The following is a 24,546-nucleotide window of genomic DNA, read 5'->3' as shown; positions in this document are numbered from 1 at the left end:
GGAGGTAATCCAGATTTTTGTATGCAATCAACTGATTTATTTTAAATCAATGGTATTCGCCGGAGTCAATATATTTAGAAAAATTTTCTTGATGTTTACAATTCCAATGGTCAGGGGGGTTACTCTGTATTGCGATGCGTAAGAAAAATTGTCGCGAATCGAGTAATTGGTACTCAGTAATTCGTTTTCGTATCTACCTTGCGCATCTAGTTTTCGCAAATCTGGCATCACCGCACTCTATAATGCGAAAGCGTATGTCAAACTCGTTCGTTGATCGCAAAAATCGTGCGCAAACAAAATAGCAATCGCAAAGTAACAAATATGTAAGTAAGCACAATTAAATTTTTATATTTGTATCTAAATTGTTTATTGTTTTAGGGAAAAACCAAAAAAGTTACAGACACAGCAACGTCAGTTCCAAACTTTGGTAGACTTTATGGTCTCTTCCGCAGTTACCTCAAATTGTATGTGCTTGGGACAAAGTATTCGTTCAATCACCTCGCAAACTTCTTTTAAGCAGCGCGACATAGATTGCTCTGATAGTCCTAAAAGATGGTCTTGGCCGATTTGTAGATAACCACCTTGTCCAAGCAATTTCAAAGCAGCGGCCACTTTTATTGGAGTTGGAATGGCTGTGGATTTATTTGGAACGACGAGGTCGTCTTTAATAGCGTTTAATACATACATAAACGCATCTTTATTAAGACGAAATCTATAAAAATGAAATATTCGAAAACGTTTGTCACATAATTTGAGTTTCCATTTTCTTACCCGTGGTCACTTAGGGAGAGTATATTTGACCGATCTCGCAAAATTCTTCTTGTAATTCGTTCATGTTAATTTTCTTCAAACCATAACGCTATCGAATCCATAATTATTACTTTTTTGTTATAAACGATTAGCAAGTTTTAAAAGAACACGCACCGAACGGAAGATTGTTTAAAATGTTTTTATTTACAATTTTTTGACATTTCTTTTTATCATTTTCGTTATTGTTTACATTGTGCAGCCAGCGTTGTCATATTTTCGCTTTATTTTGCTAAAGCGTTACCATATTTTCAGTTTACTTTGCGAAAGCGTTTGCGCAAGTGATACAGAGTACCGAATTGTACTCTTAACGCATTTAACTATCGCATCGCATTTGCTTTCGTATCGCAATACAGAGTAACCCCCCAGATTATAATCCTCCGGTTGGTACATAACCGGAGGATGAATAATAAATAAATGTTTATATGCAATCACCTGATTATATAATAAAATGGCATTGAGAAACCGGCTCTAACGACAATTTTCATGTAGGTTAGGTTAGGTTAGGTTAGGTGGCAGTCCGATGTATCAGGCTCACTTATGGCGATTTCGATTGGAAAAAAAGGTGCAACATTCTCGAAGTGATTGCAACATATCAAGGACACTGTCATAGATTTTGGATCCTTTATACCTCACAATATTATAAATGTCAATTAGGGAAAAAGTAGTGTAACACCAAGGCAACATATTTTTTGCCAATCGAAAACGCCCTTAGACTATTCAGTCCATTGTGATACCACATTGGTGAACTTCTCTCTTATCACTGAGTGCTGCCCGATTCCTTGTTAAGCTCAATGACAAGGGACCTCCTTTTTATAGCCGAGTCCGAACGGCGTTCCACATTGCAGTGAAACCACTTAGAGAAGCTTTGAAACTCTCAGAAATGTCACCAGCATTACTGAGGTTCATGTAACTCCGTTAGATTTTGACTGCCAGTTAAAATAAAATTGTAAAATTAAATTGCAAATAATCTTCTCTCCGGTTCCTGACATATGGAATATATAAGCAAAATGACAGTTATGTCCATACACAAAAAAAAAGTTTTTTTGATTCAATCACGAAATTAATTGATCCAATTAATTGCTTAATTGAAATGTCTTCAATCACAGAAATGATAGTATCAATTAAAAAAATCATTGAAAGTCATTTAAAAATTAATTGAAAGTCAATTAAAAATTAATTGCTACTATTAATTTTTGTGATTGATTTTTGTTTCAATTAAAAAATTTGTTGAATCGATTAAATTTTTAATTGAATATTTTTTAAAACTCAATTAAAATTTTAATTGGAAAAAATTTCGTGAAATTTTTTTTCTGTGTAGGACGGTTTAAAAGTTCGAAATTATTTGATCCAATTAATTGTTTAATTGAAATGTCTTCAATCACAGAAATGATAGTATCAATTAAAAAATTAATTGAAAGTCAATTAAAAATTAATTGATCCAATTAAAAAATTAATTGATAATATTAATTTTTGTGATTGATTTTTGTTTCAATTAAAAAATTTGTTGAATCGATTAAATTTTTAATTGAATATTTTTTAAAACTCAATCAAAATTTTAATTGGAAAAAATTTCGTGAAATTTTTTTTTTTAATTAATTGAAAGTCAATTAAAAATTAATTGATCCAATTAAAAAATTAATTGATACTATTAATTTTTGTGATTGATTTTTGTTTCAATTAAAAAATTTGTTGAATCGATTAAATTTTTAATTGAATATTTTTTAAAACTCAATCAAAATTTTAATTGGAAAAATTTCGTGAATTTTTTTTTTCTGTGTAGGACGGTTTAAAAGTTCGTTATCGAACGTAGCACTAACGGAGCTTCATGAAAATGGGGGCAAGAATTTTAATCGATTTGATGAAAAGTTCATGTGGTGATTACGCGACTTTGCCATGTTTTATTTATAGGATAAGACTATGAACTGCTTTATCGACAGGAAAAATAGAGTTTTTTTAAGATGGAATCCCAATTAATTTTTGGTGTCTGTTTTTGGCGAATATTTTTGTCGCTTTTTTTTGCTGGGCTCTTCACATTTTGATATCAAGTTTTCACTTTCATTTCATGCTTTGTTCCGAAATTAAAAGTCCTTTCCCCCTAAGGTATTTTCTCTGACAGAGAAGATTATCTGTTATCGCATTTATGACGATCTTCAATATTTATTTCCTAAAAAAATCGTTCCTGATTGTAAAAAATCGTTCATTAGTACAGAAAACTATTTTTTCATTTTGGATTTGCTATAAGGATTCGAAGGACGTTTTTGTCCAATTTATGTAAAAATTGTATAAAAACAGATTTCTGCCTTGAGTGATCAAAAAGCCGGGTTTGTTGAAAGTTTTCTCAAATGCGAAATCTTTGTTTTGAACATTTTAAAGCAGATATTTATACAACCCTGGATTTTTCGCAAGAAAAAATAGGCAGGCATATTATTTCGCATGGGTTTGAGACCCTATTTACGGAGATAAGCCTAGTACTAAAATCACGTTTTCGCACGAAAAAATGTTATAGTCCATATACAAAACGTTAGCGCGGAATAAATGCGAAATCTTTGTTTTGAGCATTTTTAAACACATATTTATACAACCCTGGATTTTTCTAGAACTAAGCAATAGATGAAGATATTCGTTTTTCTCATAAACAAACTTAGTACTAAGCATTAAAAAAAACTAACCAATACCAGCGGAGTATCTTTAAACAAATAACCGACATAACCGGTTCAACCGGTTTTCATAAAAACACCTAATTTTGAAAGGAAAATCTAATTAACAAAAATCAACGGAAAAAAATAATTCGATAATTTATTAAAAGTTGGGCACAATGTTTTTTTTTGCACCTATTTCGAAGTGTTTTCATTGCAGTCTATTAAAATACTCTAATTGGCTATTTTACCATGGAAATATAAAAACCTAAAGCCGGTTGTTTACGTAAACCGGACTACTGGTTTTGATCACTCTATTTCCGCCTAGGTTCCACAATCTTGGTGTTTTACTCACCGGAATTTTTATGAAAATTATTAACCAGCAGAAGTCATGGTGAAAATTGGATTACAACCGCGATTAGAAAATTTGAAATGTTCTCTTTATAATACATAAGTTTTATTTAAAAAATATTAAACTTAATTAAAAAAATAGTGAAATAAAAAAGTCTCTAGATTCCATTTAATTTGATTTCAAACCTAGTCAATTTTTATGGTAATTTGTGCAAGCCATCTGATAGCAGAATAGTAGAAAAAAAAACTGCTATTCAGGACCAGAGAATGAAGCCGAACCATTTTTGTCGGCGGAAACTGACACTAAAATTTCGCCTCCTGCGGCGGTGGCTTGACGGCTAAGCCGATATAAATTTGTCTATTCGGCGGCGGACAATTATCCATTATAAAATCAATTTGAACCTATCCGAGTTTTAAAGAGATTAATTGTACAACCAATTTGACAATTTACATTAAAATTTTCTGAGCTAAATTTTTGCAAAATTTTTATAGCAACTTAATAATGATTGATTTTTTTTTTTTGCAAAAATACAACAATTATTAATACATTTTTCATATTTAATATTTTTGAATTAATTGACGGCTAACCGCCTGTTTCTGTATGTCGAACGAGCTCTATCGATGGACTGAAATGCCCGGAAACAGCTGATTTTTGGTTATAAATTCAGCTGTTTGCCTCCATTTCTGTCGATCGATAGAGCTTGTTCGACATACAGAAACAGGCTGTCAATTTGAGTCGAGATGAGTCGACATTTTCGGCGGCGGCGTCTACTGACAAAAACTGGTCGGCGGCGTCTAAAATTGGCGGTGCGACTCGGCGGCTTCATTCTCTGTTCAGGACTTCAAATTTTCATGTTTGTGGATTTTTCGTAATTAGTGGAAATGGAATTGAAATGGATATCCGAACATATGTGGGTGTTTATGTGACTTTTGAAACGTAATTTGAAGTTTTACAGTGTAGAAAATCGAACATATTACTAGCCCTAAAAAAATACTAAACCCGTATCGACAGACGTTTTGGTTGTGTTTTAAACACTTAGTCGCCTGACAAAGGGTGTTTCATATTTGACAATGGGTGATTCAAATTTGTTTCATTTTGTTGCATATCTTCACTTTTTAGGTTTGTTGTTGTTTTTTTTTTTTTTGTATAAGTAAAACAATTTAGTTTAATTTTTTTTATTTTTTGTTACGTTTTTGTTTTTTTCTCTGTTATTTTCTTATTTTGTTGTTTGCTTTTAACCTAATACCAAAAAATTATATAATAATAATAATAGTAATAGTTTTATAATAATAGTTGTAGGTAATAATAATAATAATTAAATTAAATTTCTACATGCTTAAAATTAAGGGTGTATATATATAATATAATAACTGTTTTAGAAATAAAATGGTCACACTGTTTTTCTTTTCTTTAATTTTTCAGTAATTATTTAATTTAAAATAATTTCCTAGATTTACAAAAAAAAAATAAAAAACAATGTCACATTGAAATGTTTGCGGGCGGCGGGGGGAGAAGAAAAATACACGAGTGAGCGCAGTATACAAAGTGACTGAAAAAGCTACATTCAAGTTTTGGGTATGTAGGCGGGGATGGTGTTTGTGGGGAAGTGTTTAGGGGGGTTTTTTGGTGTGTGTAATAAGTGTTTGTTTTTTATTGGCTTTTCACAGACATTCTTAAAGGATTAATTACAATTCCATGTTTTTGTTTTTTTTTGTTTCTTTGTTTCTAATTTCTTCCTTTTTTCATATGCATTATTAGAGCAAATTGTGGTATTATTGGTAAAGATTAAATCCAATTGAGTTTATTTTTTTTATATAGTTTTTGTACACATTACTTATACATATATATTTGTTGTATATAAGTATATATATATAAAAAAGAAAACTATAAGCGGTCTTAAAAAAAAACAAGAAATTAATTGTGTAAAACAATAATGGATTTTTTCTCTTGCATTTTAGTCATTATCAGTATATTTATACATTTCCTTTAAACTATTGAGTTTTTTTCTCTATTTTTCTTTTTAATAAATGATTCTGTTTTTTTTTTTAAATTTTATTTTTCGAATACAACGTTGTAAGCTGCTTGTTTGTGTTTTGTCTCTCTCTCTCTCAATCAATCACTTTCTGATTTTTCACAATGTATCTCTCGCCCTCACCATAGATCACTTTCTCTCTTGTTTCACACATTATGTTTGTTTTTAATTCAATCAGTTCATTCAGTTAACAATTACAATTTTTATTTTATATTTTTTATAGCATTAGTATTTATTTACTGGTTTGGCCTAAAATTAAAGAAAAAAGTAATTATAAAAACAAATTATTCACATTGTAAGAGAAATAATATTTTCAGATATATGTGAGTTTTTTTTTTTTTTTTTTGTAAATATGGAAGTAGTTTTGTTTCTCAATACAAAAAAAAAAGAAAAGTAGAAAACAAATTAATTTTTAAGAAAAATGAATAAAAGTTACAGTTCTTTTTAAAGCTTCGAAAAAAAGTGGGAGAGTAGGTGAAAAGATATGAACAAATTAAATAGAAAAAGAGAGTTTTTATTTGGTGGTGAGATAAAGGTGATAGTATTAAAAAAGAGTATCTTTTTTCTTTCAAATGAGAGTTGAGAGAATTTATTTTCTTTGTTGTTTAGAAAAAGTAACCCATTGGAAACGAAATAGAAGGAAAAATAAGATAAATTAAACACAGACACACACACACCAAGAAAACAATGACAATCAGCATAGAACGAAAGATATTAAGAAAAAATACACACCAAAAGGAGAATCATCATTTGCTTGAAATTAAAACAAAAGGCGGCATTATCAAGTGGCAATATTTGTGAAAATCTTTAATAAGAACTCTCCTCCTCCCTCTGTATATACAGTAAGTATGTGAAACCTATTTTTAGGGGATCACACAACCTAAAGCCTTGTTCTCCATTCTTAAATCAATTATATTTTTGTACTGTTATTTAAGTAAGGATTTTTTTTTCATTCTTGAAGGTCGGTCTATATAGCAACTATATAATAATCGACAGGTTGCAATAAAAATCTTTTTTTGGGAATTTTTGCAAATGGGATAGGACCTTTATCTTTATAGGGCCAATCTTGTATCTCTGCAAATCTGAGTAATATTTTCGTCATAGCTGCGAATAGGCTCATCATCACTATTTTCGGACGAACTTTTCAAAGTTGGGGGCAAAATTTTACTGCAAGCCAGACGGTCATCTAAACGAATATTAATAGGAGAAATATATTTTGGGGATCGGTCTATATAGCACCGACAGTTTTTATGAACCGACAGGTCTATTCACAAAACAGTTCTCTCTTGTAACTTAGCCTGCAAAACTGTGTAAAATTGTCGTCCTATAGTAGATCGGTAGAGATGCTGATAATTCTTCAAATGTTATTCTGACAATAGATCCATGCCCGTCAGAGCTACGAAGGGACTCATCATCCATATTTTCGACCGAACTTCAATGTTATTTTTTCCGTATAAGACTAGTGGTAAAAACTTCTCAAAGTTGGCGACAAAATTGTACGACAAGTCAGACTGCCATCCAAAAGGAATATTAATAGGGAAAAAATATATTTTAGAATCGATCTATATAGCACCAACGGTCTATATGGACAGACAGATTGTAATAAAAATGACTTTTGTGGGTCTATCCACAAAACAGATCTAGCAACTTAGCCTGCCTACAAAAAAAGCAAATCTGGGCAAAATGTTAGCCCTATACTAGGTCAGTAAGAGACATTGAAAGTTCTTCAAATATTATTCTAATAATGGATCGATCCATGCCCGCCGGAGCTGTTCCGGGGTCAATTAACAAAACAATTCTCTCTTGTAACTTAGCCTACCTACAAAAAAAGCAAATCTTGTCAATATTTTCGCCCTATACCCTAATATGGTACCATGCACGCTGCAAAGAGGCTCATTATCTCTATTTTCGGACGAACTTCAATGGTAATAACTTCTATAAGTCGGAGACAATATTTTACGGCAAGACCTCCGGGCTCAATTTTCACTTAAAGTTTGAAGTATTTTATTATTTCTAATATCAGAATTAAATTGAATCTTCGGGTGATCTATAATACAAGAAATAATATTTCATCAAAATTTTCCTATTGGAGACCAAAACCACAAATGTTGTTAATAAAATCGTCCAACTGGAAATGTAAATGCTGCCAATTTATATGTTGCTAACACAAAACACAAAAAAATATTTATTGTCTTCACGAAATTAATTGATCCTATTAATTTTGTATTGAAATGTCTTCAATCATAGAAATGGTAATATCAATTAAAATCAATTAAAAAATTAATTGATTTTTGTGATTGTTTTTTTGTTTCAATTAAAAAAATTGTTGAATCAATTTAATTTTTTAAAACTCAATTAAGACTTTAATTGGAACATTTTTCGTTTTTTCTGTGTATATTTAGAATACTAATAAATTTCAATTACACACAAAAAAAAAATTTTTTCTGATTCAATCACCAAATTAATTGATCCAATTAATTTTTTAATTGAAATGTCTTCAATCACGAAAATGATAGTATCAATCACAGTTTTAATTGGGCATAGAAAAAATTCTTGATCAAAGAATTAATTGATTTTTTCAGCAAATTTCAATTAATTTTTTAATTGATTCAATTAAAAATTTAATTGATGTTGATTGCAAAACTTAATTAATTTATTAATTAAAAAAGGTAACTATTTTTAATTACTTTCTGAATTGACTTAGAGTTTTTATTTGGATTAACAAATCATTGTTTGAAATACATTTTTAATTAAAAATTAAAAAAAAAAATCAGCACTTTTTTTAACTGAATAAGTCTTCCGAATTTGATTAAAAAGTTAATTGTACCAATTAATTTTTTAATTAAAAATTTTAAAATTTTCAATCACTGGCTTAATTAACTTAATGTTTCTATCATGATTAAAAAGTTAATTGTATCAATTAATTTATTAATTGAAAACATTTTCAACTTCAAATAACTTTTTAATTGGAAATATTTTGGTGATATTTTTTTCTGTGTATGATTCCATAATTGTGGTCTTTTATTATTTATCTTTGCTTAATTTTAGAATTTTCCTCTTTGAATTGCACTTTCGCGGGAGTCTGTAATAAAAAAATAATTGTGTTTTCAGAGGTCCTATAATGTTACACAGAAAAAAAAATCACGATTAAAATTTCAAATGAGTTTTAAAAAATATTCAATTAAAAATTTAATTGAGTCAACAAATTTTTTAATTGAAATAAAAATCAATCACAAAAATTAATATTATCAATTAGTTTTTTAATTGGATCAATTAATTATTTAATTGACTTTCAATTTATTTTTTAATTGATACTATAATTTCTGTGATTGAAGACATTTCAATTAAAAAATTAATTGGATCAATTAATTTCATCCAAATATTGCAGACCAAAAACAAAACAAAAACAACGTTCGTCAATAAAATTGTGAAACTCAAAACTTTTGACAGTTAAATGAATAGGCCAATTGAAAGTATTGCCTATTTAATTTTGTCTGCCTACAAAGATGTGATAAAAATCGATGCCATGCATGATAAGATAAAAAATTTATATCGAGTTGAGAGGTAATTTTTCTGCACAGAAAAAAATTTCACGACAATTTTTTTAATTAAAATCTTAATTGAGTTTTAAAAAATATTCAATTAAAAATTTAATTGATTCAACAAATTTTTTAATTGAAATAAAAATCAATCACACAAATTAATAGTATCAATTAAATATTTAATTGGATCAATTAATTTTTTAATTGACTGTCAATTAATTTTTTAATTGATACTATCAATTCGGTGATTGAAGACATTTCAATTAAAAAATTAATTGGATCAATTAATTTCGTGATTGAATCAGAAAAAATTTTTTTGTGTGTGTATGAACAGATATAAGATTAGAATATTGAAATTTAAGGATACAGTTTTCATTCAGCTTGAGGGGCTAACCCTGTCAAATGCTAATAGTGGCGATGTGCTTTTGTAACATTTATAAAATCTTGGTGTCATACTACAAAACCAGAAATGTCTGCGGTCAAGGCCGGTATACACCCCTTGCGAAAAATTTCCTTCCCATAAAAAAAAAAATTGAATATAATTTTTTTTTTTTTATAAAAATTCTTAAAAAATTTTTAAAACTGATTTAAAGAAAACATATTTTCTTTATTGCAGGGCATTCGAGTTTAGAAACAGACAAAATATTTTAGTTTGTGACGGCTTTCCCTTTTTCAGAAGATTTTTTGCCGTTTTACCCTCATTTTCATGAAGCTCCGTTAGCTAACGGACTTTTAAACCGTACTATGGCCATATATGTCATCGTTCCTATATATTTCATATGTCAGTTAGTAATTTAACTGCTGAAAATATTTCAGTTAAATTTAACCGGGGAGAAGATATTTTCAATATACTTTCTGTTAACTTGGAGTTAAAGCCTAATGGAGCTAAATTTTCATGACACCGTTAACCCTTCGTTGCATGACATTGCATATATGATATGTTACCTTTTTGCCTATATGACGCTATTCTTTTGAACATTTTACCCTTAAGGCCGGTACTCTGTTCGGTTTTCGCGTTGAAACTCCATACAAAACCACAAAATGCGAAAAACTAGCCAAATTTTTCCATTTGTGGTACTTTGTTTTTTCCGAGTTGAAAAACTGCCATTTATAGTATAGCGTCATTTGCAATGTGAATTAATAATTTATTTATTAAAACTATTTGTGTGGTTTTATAACGCAAACTCGGATCATATTTTTGTTCCGAAAATATACAAAGGATCAAAGGAGTAGCAGATCAATTGCCCACGGAAAAATAAAATGTTAATTTTGTAATAGCAAGCAGCAACCACCAACTTAATGCAATATCGCTCCCTGTTAAAAAGCTCTCCCTGTTACCTAAATAAACACCGCTTTCTATGTGCGAAATAATGGTTTCTATAAATTTTTTTTCGCAATAATAAACATAGTACCGGCCTTTAAATTTTTGTCTTCATTCATTTCATGTTAGGGATAGTCTTTGGTAAGATTTTTTGTCAGAATTGAACGCAAATAGGGTTTTGGTATCATAAATATACATAAAAATATGTTTATCGATGCGAAAATTAAATCATACAACGAAGGGTTAATGAATTAATTAACTTAATGAATTAACTTTCCCAAATAGGTTTTTGTAAAAATATAGAATTTTGACTAAGTTTCCCCCTGGACAAAATGTAATGAGGATATTCTATTCTATCTGGCTGTAGCAAATAATACCTATATCCACAAACAAATCAACCATATACTCTGAGATGCAAATAAACGAATGGAGGTAAAATTTTCTAAAAAAAAAAATGGGCCAATGTATACATGTTCAAATGAATCAATGAAAATTGTTTTAAAATGATCCAATAATTTTCAGATAAAATACCAAGCATATGAACTAAATTGCCAACGACCCAAAAGATACAAAGCCTTATAAAGTTCAGACAAGCAATTTTTTTATATATATTAAAAAATATGTCAAAGCATTTTTTGTTTTATTTAACACTATGGACTAATTTAAAAATTATGTTTTTTTTTATTGATAGTTTTTCAAAATATCTTCACTTTAATTGCATAGGACCTAAAGACATAAATGTGAAATATATTGATTTTTTTTTTTCAAAAGATTCCTTTCAGTTTTGAATAAAAAAATCTCATTAAAAATTAAATCAAATTCATTGAATTTTATAGAAAAAATCTTAGCTGTTGCAACTTTTTTATTATTTATTTGTTAATTAAACAAAAGATTACTTTCCCTTTTGAATAAAAATCTCATTAAAAATTAAATCAAATACATTGAATTTTATAGAAAAATTTTAGCTGTTGCAACTTTTTTATTATTTATTTGTTAATTAAACAAAAGATTACTTTCCCTTTTGAATAAAAATCTCATTAAAAATTATATCAAATTCATTGAATTTTATAGAAAAATCTTAGCTGCTGCAACTTTTTTTATTATGTTTTTTTATTAATTAAACAACGTAATTAATAAATTGTCATCACTAAACAATATTTTTGACTTTTCTGAATGTTTTAAAACTTTCTATTACCGACTTTTAGGACTCGACCGATAGCTCTCAAACAGCCTCCATATATATTATAACCAATAGCCAGTGTTACCAAAGTAGCGAATTTGTGTTTTTTTTTTTCACTTCCCTTTTTGTTGCGTCACTAAATTCCATATTTTCGTTACTTTTGATAAATTCGAGATTATTTGATCTTAAAATAAATACCCTTAAAAAAAAAAGGGTATTTGTGTCTAAAGTATTTTTTTTAGGACGATTTCGTTTCGATGAAAAAGTGTAACCCTAGGGTTACACAATTTCTTCCCTAAATTGCTTTACGCCAAAATTACAGTATCATCCTAAATAGGGTGCCAATGCTATCGGGGATATAACTCCAAAAGCTAAAACACAATCGTTTATATTTTGCAAACAATTTCATATATTTTGAACTACTTTAAAAAATTAATTGATCCAATTAAAAAATTAATCGATATTAAAAATTTGTGATTGATTTTTATTTCAATTAAAAAATTTGTTGTTAAATTTTTAATTGAATATTTTTTGAAACTCAATTATGATTTTAATTGGAAAATTTTTTCTTGAATTCCTTTATAAAGCTTTCAAATAAGTTTACCGTTATTACACATTTGTAGTTATTACCATTCGAGACAGTTTATTTGATTTTACTTTATAAAAATCCATGCGGGAAATTACAAAATTAATTGATACTATAAATTTGTGTGCTTGATTTTTATTTCAATTAAAAAATTTGTTGAATCAATTGAATATTTTTAAAAAGTCAATTAAGATTTTTTATTGGAAAAATTTTCGTGAATTTCTTAATAAAGCTTTCAAAAAAGTTTACCGTTATTTCACATTTGTAGTTACCATTCGAGACAGTTTATTTGATTTTACTTTATAAAAATCCATGCGGGAAATTAAAAAATTAATTGATCCAATAAAATAATTAATTGATCCAATTAAAAAATTAATTGATCCAATTAAAAAATTAATTGATCCAATTAAAAAATTAATTGATCCAATTAAAAAAATAATTGATACTATAAGTTTGTGTGATTGATTTTTATTTCAATTAAAAAATTTGTTGTAAAATTTTTAATTGAAAATTTTTTTAAACTCAATTATGATTTTAATTGGAAAATTTTTCGTGAATTTCTTTATAAAGCTTTCAAAAAAGTTTACCGTTATTTCACATTTGTAGTTATTACCATTCGAGACAGTTTATTTGATTTTACTTTATAAAAATCCATGAGGGAAATTAAAAAATTAATTGATCCAATTAAAAAATTTATTGATACTATAAATTTGTGTGCACAGAAAAAAATTTCACGAACATTTTTCCAATTAAAATCTTAATTGAGTTTTAAAAAATATGCAATTAAAAATTTAACTGATTCAACAAATTTTTTAATTGAAACAAAACTCAATCACACAAATTAATAGTATCAATTAATTTTTTAATTGGACCAATTAATTTTTTAATTGACTGTCAATTAATTTTTTAATTGATACTATCATTTCTGTGATTGAAGACGTTTCAATTAAAAAATTAATTGGATCAATTAATTTGGCGATTGAATTAGATTTTTTTTTGTGTGTGTGCTTGATTTTTATTTCAATTAAAAAATTTGTTGAATCAATTAAATTTTTAATTGAACATTTTTTTTTAACTCAATTAAGATTTTAATTGGAAAATTTTTCGTGAATTTCTTTATAAAGCTTTCAAAAAAGTTTACCGTTATTTCACATTTGTAGTTATTACCATTCGAGACAGTTTATTTGATTTTACTTTATAAAAATCCATGCGGGAAATTAAAAAAATAATCAATCCAATTAAAGAATTAATTTATCCAATTAAAAAAATAATTGATACTATAAATTTGTGATAGATTTTTATTTCAATTAAAAAATTTGTTGAATCAATCAAATTTTTAATTGAATATTTTCAAAAGGAAAATTAAGATTTCAATTGGAAAAATTTTCGTGAATTTCTTAATAAAGCTTTCAAAAAAGTTTACTGGGGGGTTACTCTGTATTGCGATGCGTAAGAAAAATTGTCGCGAATCTAGTAATTGGTACTCAGTAATTCGTATTCGTATCTACCTTGCGCATCTAGTTTTCGCAAATCTGGCATCACCGCACTCTATAATGCGAAAGCGTATGTCAAACTCGTTCGTTGATCGCAAAAATCGTGCGCAAACAAAATAGCAATCGCAAAGTAACAAATATGTAAGTAAGCACAATTAAATTTTTATATTTGTATCTAAATTGTTTATTGTTTTAGGGAAAAACCAAAAAAGTTACAGACACAGCAACGTCAGTTCCAAACTTTGGTAGACTTTATGGTCTCTTCCGCAGTTACCTCAAATTGTATGTGCTTGGGACAAAGTATTCGTTCAATCACCTCGCAAACTTCTTGTAAGCAGCGCGACATAGATTGCTCTGATAGTCCTAAAAGATGGTCTTGGCCGATTTGTAGATAACCACCTTGTCCAAGCAATTTCAAAGCAGCGGCCACTTTTATTGGAGTTGGAATGGCTGTGGATTTATTTGGAACGACAAGGTCGTCTTTAATAGCGTTTAATACATACATAAACGCATCTTTATTAAGACGAAATCTATAAAAATGAAATATTCGAAAACGTTTGTCACATAATTTGAGTTTCCATTTTCTTACCCGTGGTCACTTAGGGAGAGTATATTTGACCGATCTCGCAAAATTCTTCTTGTAATTCGTTCATGTTAATTTTCTTCAAACCATAACGCTATCGAATCCATAATTATTACTTTTTTGTTATAAACGATTAGCAAGTTTTAAAAGAACACGCACCGAACGGAAGATTGTTTAAAATGTTTTTATTTACAATTTTTTGACATTTCTTTTTATCATTTTCGTTATTGTTTACATTGTGCAGCCAGCGTTGTCATATTTTCGCTTTATTTTGCTAAAGCGTTACCATATTTTCAGTTTACTTTGCGAAAGCGTTTGCGCAAGTGATACAGAGTACCGAATTGTACTCTTAACGCATTTAACTATCGCATCGCATTTGCTTTCGTATCGCAATACAGAGTAACCCCCCTGTTATTTCACATTAGAAGTTATTACCATTCGAGACAGTTTATTTGATTTTACTTTATAAATAACCATGCGGGATTTCTTTTTTTAATAAAATACCAAAGCTTTGCTATTTCTTTCCCATAAATTTCGAAAGAAATTTAAGCTTTTGTGAATACATTTTTGTATTGAATAAAACCCATTATTTCTTAAGAAAAATTTCTTCTATTTCTTAGACTTTTTTTAAATATTTTTTTTTTTCAATTATCTTTCTAATATTTTTATAATTGAAAATATATTATAAAATTCATTTATTTTTTTTTTTTTTTTTCAAGCAATCATTTTTATTTTAAAATTAATAATTATACATCATGGATTTTTATTTCAAACAATCATTTTTATTTAAAAATTAAAATTATTATTCGTTTCTTAAGAAAATACTGTAACATTTAAAATTTTCTATATATTTTTAAAAGAGTTTTTATGTTAAACTATAACTTTTATTTAAGCCTAGATCTTATTTGTTATAATTCTCCCACAACTGAATTTGTTTTCATAGAATTTTGAAATGCTTTGAAACGCTAAGAAATGTCAGCTTTCTTTACCGAAAAAAGAGTTAAACCAATTAAGGTGGGTATTAAGTTCGAGTTTTCCTACTAAAGTGAAAACTAAATCTGTAAAAAAAAAGTCATAAAATTATACATATTTATTGCAAATTTTATTATAACTTGATGGGAAGGGAATAGCCCAAAGCAAATTTACACAAAGTTTGTATTCCTTAAAATGGATTATTAAAGAAAGTAATTGTGAAAAAATGACGATATTCACCGAAGTGTTCACCGAAATAGAAATGGAACCCATACTCATTTTGACTTTCAACATAGAGTTTTAAAAATTGAAATTTCCAAACTACAATTTTGTAATTTTGCTATAGGTTTTCTGAATTTCTTTCCGGTTGTGCAAAATAAAACTAACCAACATTCGTTTGGATTTTTTTTATATAACATATGCCTTAACATCCCTGTATTAATATCACATCCCCATCTTTCCATCACGCAATTCATTGATTTAATAAATTTTTAATTAAGTTTCTTCACTCAAGGAAATAATATTAATCACGGACTTCAATTAAAACATTGTTTTGTAAATTATGGATCTGGTTTTTGGTTTAATTAAAAAAGAAATTATGTAATAAATTGACATTTTTATTTAATATATATATAATTTTTTTTAATTCAATTAGGGCTATTATTATTTTATTATTTTTTTTATTTTTTTATCGCATTGTATTCATTTATAATGCCCTCAATAAATTCTCAATTTCAATGCATACACAAACAAATATTACGAATATTTTCTCAATAAAAATCTTGATTAAACAAAAGAAATATTATATCAAAAGATTAATTGATGAAATCAATTATTATCATAACTGATGAATTTATTTATTATCATAATTGATGAATTTAATTATCATAATTATAATTATTAATCACAACCAAAATCAATAAAGTAATTGTTACAATAAAAAAATTTAATTGAATCAATTAGAGTTTAAATAAGATGATTTAATTTTTTAATCGATATCGGTGATTGTTGCCATCATTTCCATATTGAAGTAATCTCAATTAAATATATTTATTAAATAATTTAAACCCTTAAGTTATAATATTAAATGGGTTTTTACCTAAATAAAATATTAATTGCATCAATTATTCAGTGAATATAGGAAATAAATAAATATTGTTTTATGAAACAGGCAAGTGCTCAATAATTTTAATTATAATAAATCATCGGATTTCAATACAATCCTTACATTAAATTTTTAAATCCGTTTCCTTTAATTTTTTAATGATGGAAATATTTTTTTTTTTTAATTTTATTAGCTACAATAAAAAAAACTTTTCAGTTATCCACATCTAAATTCGAGATTGAGTAGGCATTGTAAAGAGAATTAAAGTTGAATTTCCGTTTTTTCCATATTTCGAAATGTCGATTATTCGACTACGCGACTTTCAACTTTTTGAAAGGATTTTTAGCATAAAAAGAACCCTTTCTATTCAAATCTGACATTTCTACTTTTTCGCTCATTATGTTCCTAAAATTAAAGTTGTATTTCCGTTTTTTTTTTCATATTTGGAAATGTCGATTATTCGACTACGCGACTTTCAACTTTTTGAAAGGATTTTTAGCATAAAAAAAAGAGTCCTTTCTATTCAAATCTGACTTTTCTACTTTTTCGCTCATTATGTCCCTAAAATTAAAGTTGTATTTCCGTTTTTTTTTTTGTCATATTTGGTAATGTCGATTATTCGACTACGCGACTTTCAACTTTTTGAAAGGATATTTAGTCTAAAAAAAAAGAGTCCTTTCTATTCAAATCTGACTTTTCTACTTTTTCGCTCATTATGTCCCTAAAATTAAAGTTGTATTTCGGGGTTTTTTTTTTCATATTTGGAAATGTCGATTATTCGACTACGCGACTTTCAACTTTTTGAAAGGATTGTTAGCATAAAAAGAGCCCTTTCTATTCAAATCTGACATTTCTACTTTTTCGCTCATTATGTCCCTAAAATTAAAGTTATATTTCCGTTTTTTTTGTCATATTTGGAAATGTCGATTATTCGACTACGCGACTTTCGACTTTTTGAAAGGATTGTTAGCATAAAAAGAGCCCTTTCTATTCAAATCTGACATTTCTACTTTTTCGCTCATTATGTCCCTAAAATTAAAGTTTTTTTTCGGTTTTTTTTTTTTGTATTTATAAGTTATATTTCCATTTTTTTGTCATATTTGGAAATGTCGATTATTCGACTACGCGAATTTCATTTTTTTGAAAGGATTTTTAGCAAAAAAAAAAAGAGCCCTTTCTATTCAAATCTGACATTTCTACTTTTTCGCTCATTATGTCCCTAAAATTAAAGTTGTATTTCCGTTTTTTTTTCATATTTGGAAATGTCGATTATTCGACTACGCGACTTTCAACTTTTTGAAAGGATTTTTAGCATAAAAAGAGCCCTTTCTATTCAAATCTGACATTTCTACTTTTTCGCTCATTATGTCCCTAAAATTAAAGTTGTATTTCGGTTTTTTTTTGTCCATATTTGGAAATGTCGATTATTCGACTACGCGACTTTCAACTTTTTGAAAGGATTTTTAGCATAAAAAAGAGCCCTTTCTATTCAAATCTGACATTTCTACTTTTTCGCTCATTATGTCCCTAAAATTAAAGTTGTATTTCCGTTTTTTTTTTATATTTGGCAATGTCGATTATTCGACTACGCGACTTTCGACTTTTTAAAAGGATTTTTAGCATAAAAAAATAGCCCTTTCTATTCAAATCTGGCTTTTCTACTTTTTCGCTCATTATGTCCCTAAAATTAATGTTGTATTTCCGTTTTTCCATATTTGGAAATGTCGATTATTCGACTACGCGACTTTCAACTTTTTGAAAGGATTGTTAGCATAAAAAGAGCCCTTTCTACTCAAATCTGACATTTCTACTTTTTACTTTGTCCCTAAAATTAAAGTTGTATTTCCGTTTTTTTTCCATATTTGGAAATGTCGATTATTCGACTACGCGACTTTCAACTTTTTGAAAGGATTTTTAGCATAAAAAAGAGCCCTTTCTATTCAAATCTGACATTTCTACTATTTCGCTCATCATGTCCCTAAAATTAAAGTTGTATTTCCGTTTTTTTTGTCATATTTGGAAATGTCGATTATTCGACTACGCGACTTTCGACTTTTTGAAAGGATTTTTAGCATAAAAAGGCCTTTTCTATTCAAATCTGACTTTTCTACTTTTTCGCTCATTATGTCCCTAAAATTAAAGTTGTATTTCCGTTTTTTTTTGTCATATTTGGAAATGTCGATTATTCGACTACGCGAATTTCATTTTTTGAAAGGATTTTTAGCAAAAAAAAAAAAAGAGCCCTTTCTATTCAAATCTGACTTTTCTACTTTTTCGCTCATTATATCCCTAAAATTAGTATCCAAATTTGATAACAACGATTTATATATTTATAATAATTTTGGGAAAAATAATTTTATTCATATTTTTACCTGGTCTACTGACAAACTGTTTTTGTTTACTAAGGTTCTTCTAATATTATTGATTCTTATAGACAAACAAAGAGGGAGGAGTGTATTCGTAATAAAAAAATCAATACCAACAAATTTACCACATTGATGCCTTGAATTTATAAAATTAAAAAAATATGTATACAAATTACATATCCCTGTTATAATTTTGTACTATTATTAGTTTTTTTTTTTTTCAATAATCCTGTGATATTTGGTAAGGGGTTGTTGTTGTTGTTTGCTGGTAGAGAGAACAGAACATACTATACGATTATAAAATACGCCATATGCTAATGAAAAGCTTAGACCTAACCAAGTAACACGCTTCGTTGGCTCGCTTGTATTTTATTTTATTCAATTTTGTTTTGTTTTTATTAAAAAGTTTCTAACTATATATGTATATATGTTTGTAGTATATGTAATATGGTAGGTATGTAGGTATAGGTATATGCAGTAGTTGAATACTAGTAATATTTGTTGGAAGAGAGACGACAAAACTAGTTAATGAATGTATAAATGTTTACTTTTGTTTTTATTTTTTTTATTAAATTTATATCTATATAAAAAAAGAGATATTATATTTGTTGTAGCTGTTGTTTTTTTTCTTTCTTTTCTCATATATTGAGCAACAAAAAGTTTCGTCGTTGTCTTTATTTTTGGTGTTCCGGTTTTGTTGTAGTAATATTTTTATTTTGGGTGCTTCAAAACGCATGTGACCATTTTATTTATAAATTAAACTATAATATATATAAAGGTATATATTTATATATAAAAAAAGGGAGAAAAATATAAATGACATGACAAATATTTACAAAAAAAAATAATTAATTAAAAAAACAAGTGCATTAGTGGTGAGAGGTACAGGGGAGTAAGTAGCAAAGTAACAGCAGCAAAAGCAAAAAAAGCCGATAAATATTAAAACAAATATAATAGAAATGGTTTGTACACATGAAGATTTATCGTTTATAGTTTTTCTGATATAGGTTAGGTTTAAGTGATCGCCCCGCTTTTTTTCTTGATGATATGAAAATTATCCACAATTATCGCAGAAAAGGAATATGATCCATTTCAAACATATTATAAGAGCAAAATTCTATTTTTAGATGGTGAACATGGAAAAAAAAATATGTATCTGATTTCTTCAACCATGTATATGTTTCTCGACAAAAATGTTCAATGTTCACCGCCCAAAAGAAAAAAAAACATTTTGCTTTTGAAACTGGTTTAGGACGATCATATCCTTCTCTGTGCGTAGATTCAAAATCAAGATATTTCAAGAGCAAAATTTTATTTTTTTTTGGATGGTGATCATGTTACATTTTAATCGCAACCATGTTATTTTCTCGGAAATTGTGCATCTGTTTTCGGCAAATATTTTTTGTTTGGCGAGAAAACAAAATTTTTGCTATAAACATGGTCACCATCCAAAAATAACATTTTGCTCTTGAAACATGTTTTAAGGTGATCATATTTCTTCTCTGGGTGTGGGTTTGCATGTAATTGACGACCAAGCATCTTGATTTTGAACCTACGCACAGAGAAGGAATATGATCATCCTAAACCAGTTTCAAAAGCAAATTTTTTTTTTGTTTTGGGCGGTGAACATGGAACATTTTTGTCGAGAAACATATACATGGTTGAAGAAATCATGCATATATTTAAAAAAAAAGACTGCTAGAGTAAGGCAAATATTCAATTGATTAGAGATTGCAAGACCATGGTTATGTACACGATTTTTACTTCAACTTGATAAATTTTATGATATTTTTTATTGCCACATCAAACGCTATTGAAAAAACCAAAAAAAAACTACAATAATTCCAAAAATCGCAATATTGAAAATTTGGAGAAAAAAATTTAAAAATTAGTCTTCAATGATTGCAAATAATCAAAATGTCTACCTTTCTAATATTAAAAAAAAACGATGGAAAACTTGATATTTTTAACCTTTAATTATTCAGTTCATTGTGATACCACATTGGTGAACTTCTCTCTTATCACTGAGTGTTGCCCGATTCCCTGTTAAGCTTAACAAGGGACCTCCTTTTTATAGCCGAGTCCGAACGGCGCTCCACATTGCAGTGAAACCACTTGAGGGTTTCAAAGCTTCTCTAAGTGGTTTCACTGCAATGTGGAACGCCGTTCGGACTCGGCTATAAAAAGGAGGTCCCTTGTCATTGAGCTTAACATGGAATCGGGCAGCACTCAGTGATAAGAGAACAGTTCACCAATGTGGTATCACAATGGACTGAATAGTCAAAGTGAGCCTGATACATCGGGCTGCATTTAATTAAATTTCATGATCCCAAAAGTCGCATTATGGACTTTTCCAAAAATATCGAAAATTTTATATTTTTATTAAATACTTGAAAGAAAAAAATCAAAAGTTTTAAAATCGATTAATCGACTCTAAATCGACTATTACTTTTCAAAAATTATAAAATTAACATGGAAAAACTTAAAGAAAATCGTATGTTAACTGATGTTCTGTATGAAAAAAATCGTTGAACTCGATTTAGAAAAGTCGTTTAACCGACTATTGTTTAAATTTAAGAAAATTTTATTATTATTTTTTAATTTGCTAATAAATACATAGGTGGTTGGTTTGCCAACAATTTAAAACAATTACAAAAATTTAAAACATCAAACCCGATTGTTCTGGTTTACGAAGCACGAAATTTTTATCTGTCCATTTAACCCAAAGTACCAATGATTCAAAAATTTTAGACGCTTTTTACACAGAAAAAAATTTCACCAAAAATTTTCAATTAAAATTTTAATTGAGTTTTAAAAAATATTCAATTAAAAATTTAATTGAGTCAACAAATTTTTTAATTGATACAAAAATCAATCACAAAAATTTATAGTATCAATTAATTTTTTAATTGGATCAATTAATTTTTTAATTGACCTCCAATTGATTTTTTAATTGATACTATCATTTCTGTGATTAAAGACATGTCAATTAAAAAATTAATTGGATCAATTAATTTCGTGATTGAATCAGAAAAAAATTTTTTGTGTGTAGGCGAAATATTATAATACCAAAAAAAAGTTTACAGAAATACACTGTCGCCGAATATGTCGACTTATCTCGACTCAAATTTAGCCGTTAATTAATCAAAAATATTTTTATTTAAATAAGATATTTGTATTTTCTGCCAAAATTCTGAACGTTCGACGCACACTCAATCAATATCAAGTTGCTATAATAATTTTACTAAAAAACTAGCTCAGAAAATTTGAACGAAATCTAAATTTTATTGTAATATTGTTTCCGATAACCACAATTTGATTTCATAATGAATAATTTCCCATAGTGGAATAGACAAATTTCTATCGACTTAGCCGTCAAGGCGCAAAAATTTAGTGTCAGCCGCCGACGAAGAAATGAACGGCTTCATTCAATCATCACATTAACAAGCTACAATATCGATTATATCGTCGAGCATAAATTATGGTGTAGCCAACATCTGGGACATGGGCATTATGGCACGGATAAACGGATAAGCCGGTAGTAGGAACTGCCCATTAAAAACTGTTATTAAAAACTATTCGAATCGCCATGAGATTAATTGTACAACAAATCTGTCAATCGAAGATTAATTTTATTCATATCCGTGTGGCACGATATTTGTTAAATTGTTATCGAAACGTAATATAGAATTAGTTTGGATACAAAAAAAAATACAATCGTGCCTACTCACGTGTATTGCTTTCGTGAGGCGTCACACTTAAGAGATGTTCGGGACTACACTTCACACCGCTACAGATCTGGAAAATGTTTTTGTACAGCTATCGTACGCAAAGTTAGTTAAGAAATATTGCAGTTTTTAACCCTCTAATACACCATTTGCTCTGCCAACACATAAAGAAAATTTCATTAAAAGTCAGTTTTCATTGATATAACGAAACGTTTTCATTAATACAATATTCGTTAATAGTACGAAACGTTACGTTGATTTGCAGAAAATTCGTTATATTAACGAAAAAATTTGTTGTATTAACGAATTTGTTTCATTGGCTGAATTGTAACGACACATTTCGTTAATATTATGAAACTTTTGCTATTACACACAAAAAAATTTGACGAAAATTTTTCCAATTAAAATTTTAATTGAGTTTTAAAAAATATTCAATTAATAATTTAATTGATTCAACAAATTTTTTAATTGAAACAAAAATCAATCACAAAAATAATAGTATCAATTAATTTTTTAATTGGATCAATTAACTTTTTAATTGACCTTCAATTAATTTTTTAATTGATACTATCATTTCTGTGATTAAAAATTAATTGGATCAATTAATTTCGTGATTTTTTGGTGTGTAGTGAACTGCTAAAACAATCGAGGTTTATGACACAAAAGCAAAAAAAAAACATGAAGCAAATAAAATCAATACAGAAAAAATCCAGTATTATGCTTCAAGGTCTCTTGTAGAGCTTTTACTAAATTTTGTTATTATTTTAACTATTTTTCTTGTTTTTAGATTAAAGCATTAGAGGGCTAATAAACCTATTTTCATTAATTTGCGGCTACATTATAATCGAAATGAGTCAACATAATCAGGCAGGCATGGCGGCGTCGACTGTCAAAAAGTATTCGGCGGCCTAATTATCTATGCCATAAATGTAAACAAATTAATCTTAATATTAATTTAATTTTCTTATGTCATCAAATCTACCTTAACTCTTCCTGAAAACTCTGCCGTAATTCCGTGAATTCTTTCACTAAGTCTAGTATCTTTCAGATTTCCCTAAATTGCACGATAAATTTTCATGTGTGTACCCAACAATATTTTATTTTGATACTTGCTATAAGCTCTAGCACAACTCTTGCTCCCACACGCACGTACATTAAATAAACAGACAAGGAATTATGATTAATGTTACATAAAAAAAAACAAGAGGAAAAAAATTCCAAAAAAGCGGCCATGAACACAATTAATTTACTTACAAAACAAATGCTTAAAATTTAATTAATCAATTGCCTTATAAATTACTTCTTTTGAAAAATTACATCAAAAATACACAATTGTAGCAGTAGACCTTCTTGGTATATAGGGCATATACATATACATATATAGCAATCTCTATAACATAATCGTTTAGCTAATCCCATATATATAAATTGCTTCTTTTGAAAAACTTGAGTTTAGTTTTTTTTTTTTAATTTTGTGGTCTTTTTTGGGGAAGAATACAAAAATGATTCACATTGAACGGAATACGGTTGTTGTCATTGAATATCTCACTCACTTTATGCTTTTCCCCATATTTTTTGTATTTGTTTTTGTTTTTGTCTTTTGCTCTGCATCAGTAGAGTCCAGCAATATGATGGCAAATAATCTTAGATTTGGGGAGAGCTTATAGGTTAATAAGTCCTCCATTTGTTTGCATTATTGTTGTTGTAGTTGTTTTGAAACCTGGCTTGGGGGGAGGGTGGTTTGTTTGGCTTTTATGACTCTTTCGGCTAGCATACAAAATTGATTTTATTTTTTGTGATGAGTTGAGTGAGTGTTGCATGCATCATATAACCTCTCCAC

The 24,546-nt window shown here is 28.0% G+C and overlaps 1 protein-coding gene and 3 long non-coding RNA genes across 17 annotated transcripts in view; 2 read left to right on the top strand and 2 right to left on the bottom strand.

Annotated features, from left to right (window-relative positions):
- par-1 overlaps positions 1-24,546 on the bottom strand; it is a 145,774-nt gene that overhangs the window by 24,832 nt on the left and 96,396 nt on the right. For 2 of the 14 annotated variants that reach the window (XM_075310555.1, XM_075310553.1), the window contains one exon: positions 5,713-6,079. The exons of the other annotated variants lie outside the window; for them this stretch is intronic. In XM_075310555.1, the coding sequence (XP_075166670.1) occupies positions 6,067-6,079 (13 nt within the window). In that variant the 3' untranslated portion in view covers positions 5,713-6,066. Of the gene's footprint in view, positions 1-5,712; positions 6,080-24,546 lie in introns of those variants that run through there. 14 annotated transcript variants of the gene reach the window in all.
- Positions 117-750, top strand: LOC142238831 (uncharacterized). Its single transcript, XR_012722832.1, has 2 exons — positions 117-323; positions 379-750. It is a non-coding gene; the product is annotated as an uncharacterized LOC142238831 (long non-coding RNA).
- LOC142238832 (uncharacterized) lies at positions 13,885-14,520 on the top strand. The gene is made up of 2 exons (XR_012722833.1): positions 13,885-14,093; positions 14,149-14,520. It is a non-coding gene; the product is annotated as an uncharacterized LOC142238832 (long non-coding RNA).
- On the bottom strand, positions 14,113-16,145 carry LOC142238833 (uncharacterized). The gene is made up of 2 exons (XR_012722835.1): positions 14,542-16,145; positions 14,113-14,482 (listed from the first exon to the last, which is right to left on the bottom strand). It is a non-coding gene; the product is annotated as an uncharacterized LOC142238833 (long non-coding RNA).

The sequence above is a fragment of the Haematobia irritans genome, chromosome 5 (genome assembly GCF_050003625.1).
Source record: "Haematobia irritans isolate KBUSLIRL chromosome 5, ASM5000362v1, whole genome shotgun sequence".
NCBI lineage: Eukaryota > Metazoa > Arthropoda > Insecta > Diptera > Muscidae > Haematobia > Haematobia irritans.
This window is presented reverse-complemented; position numbering and strand designations above follow the sequence as displayed.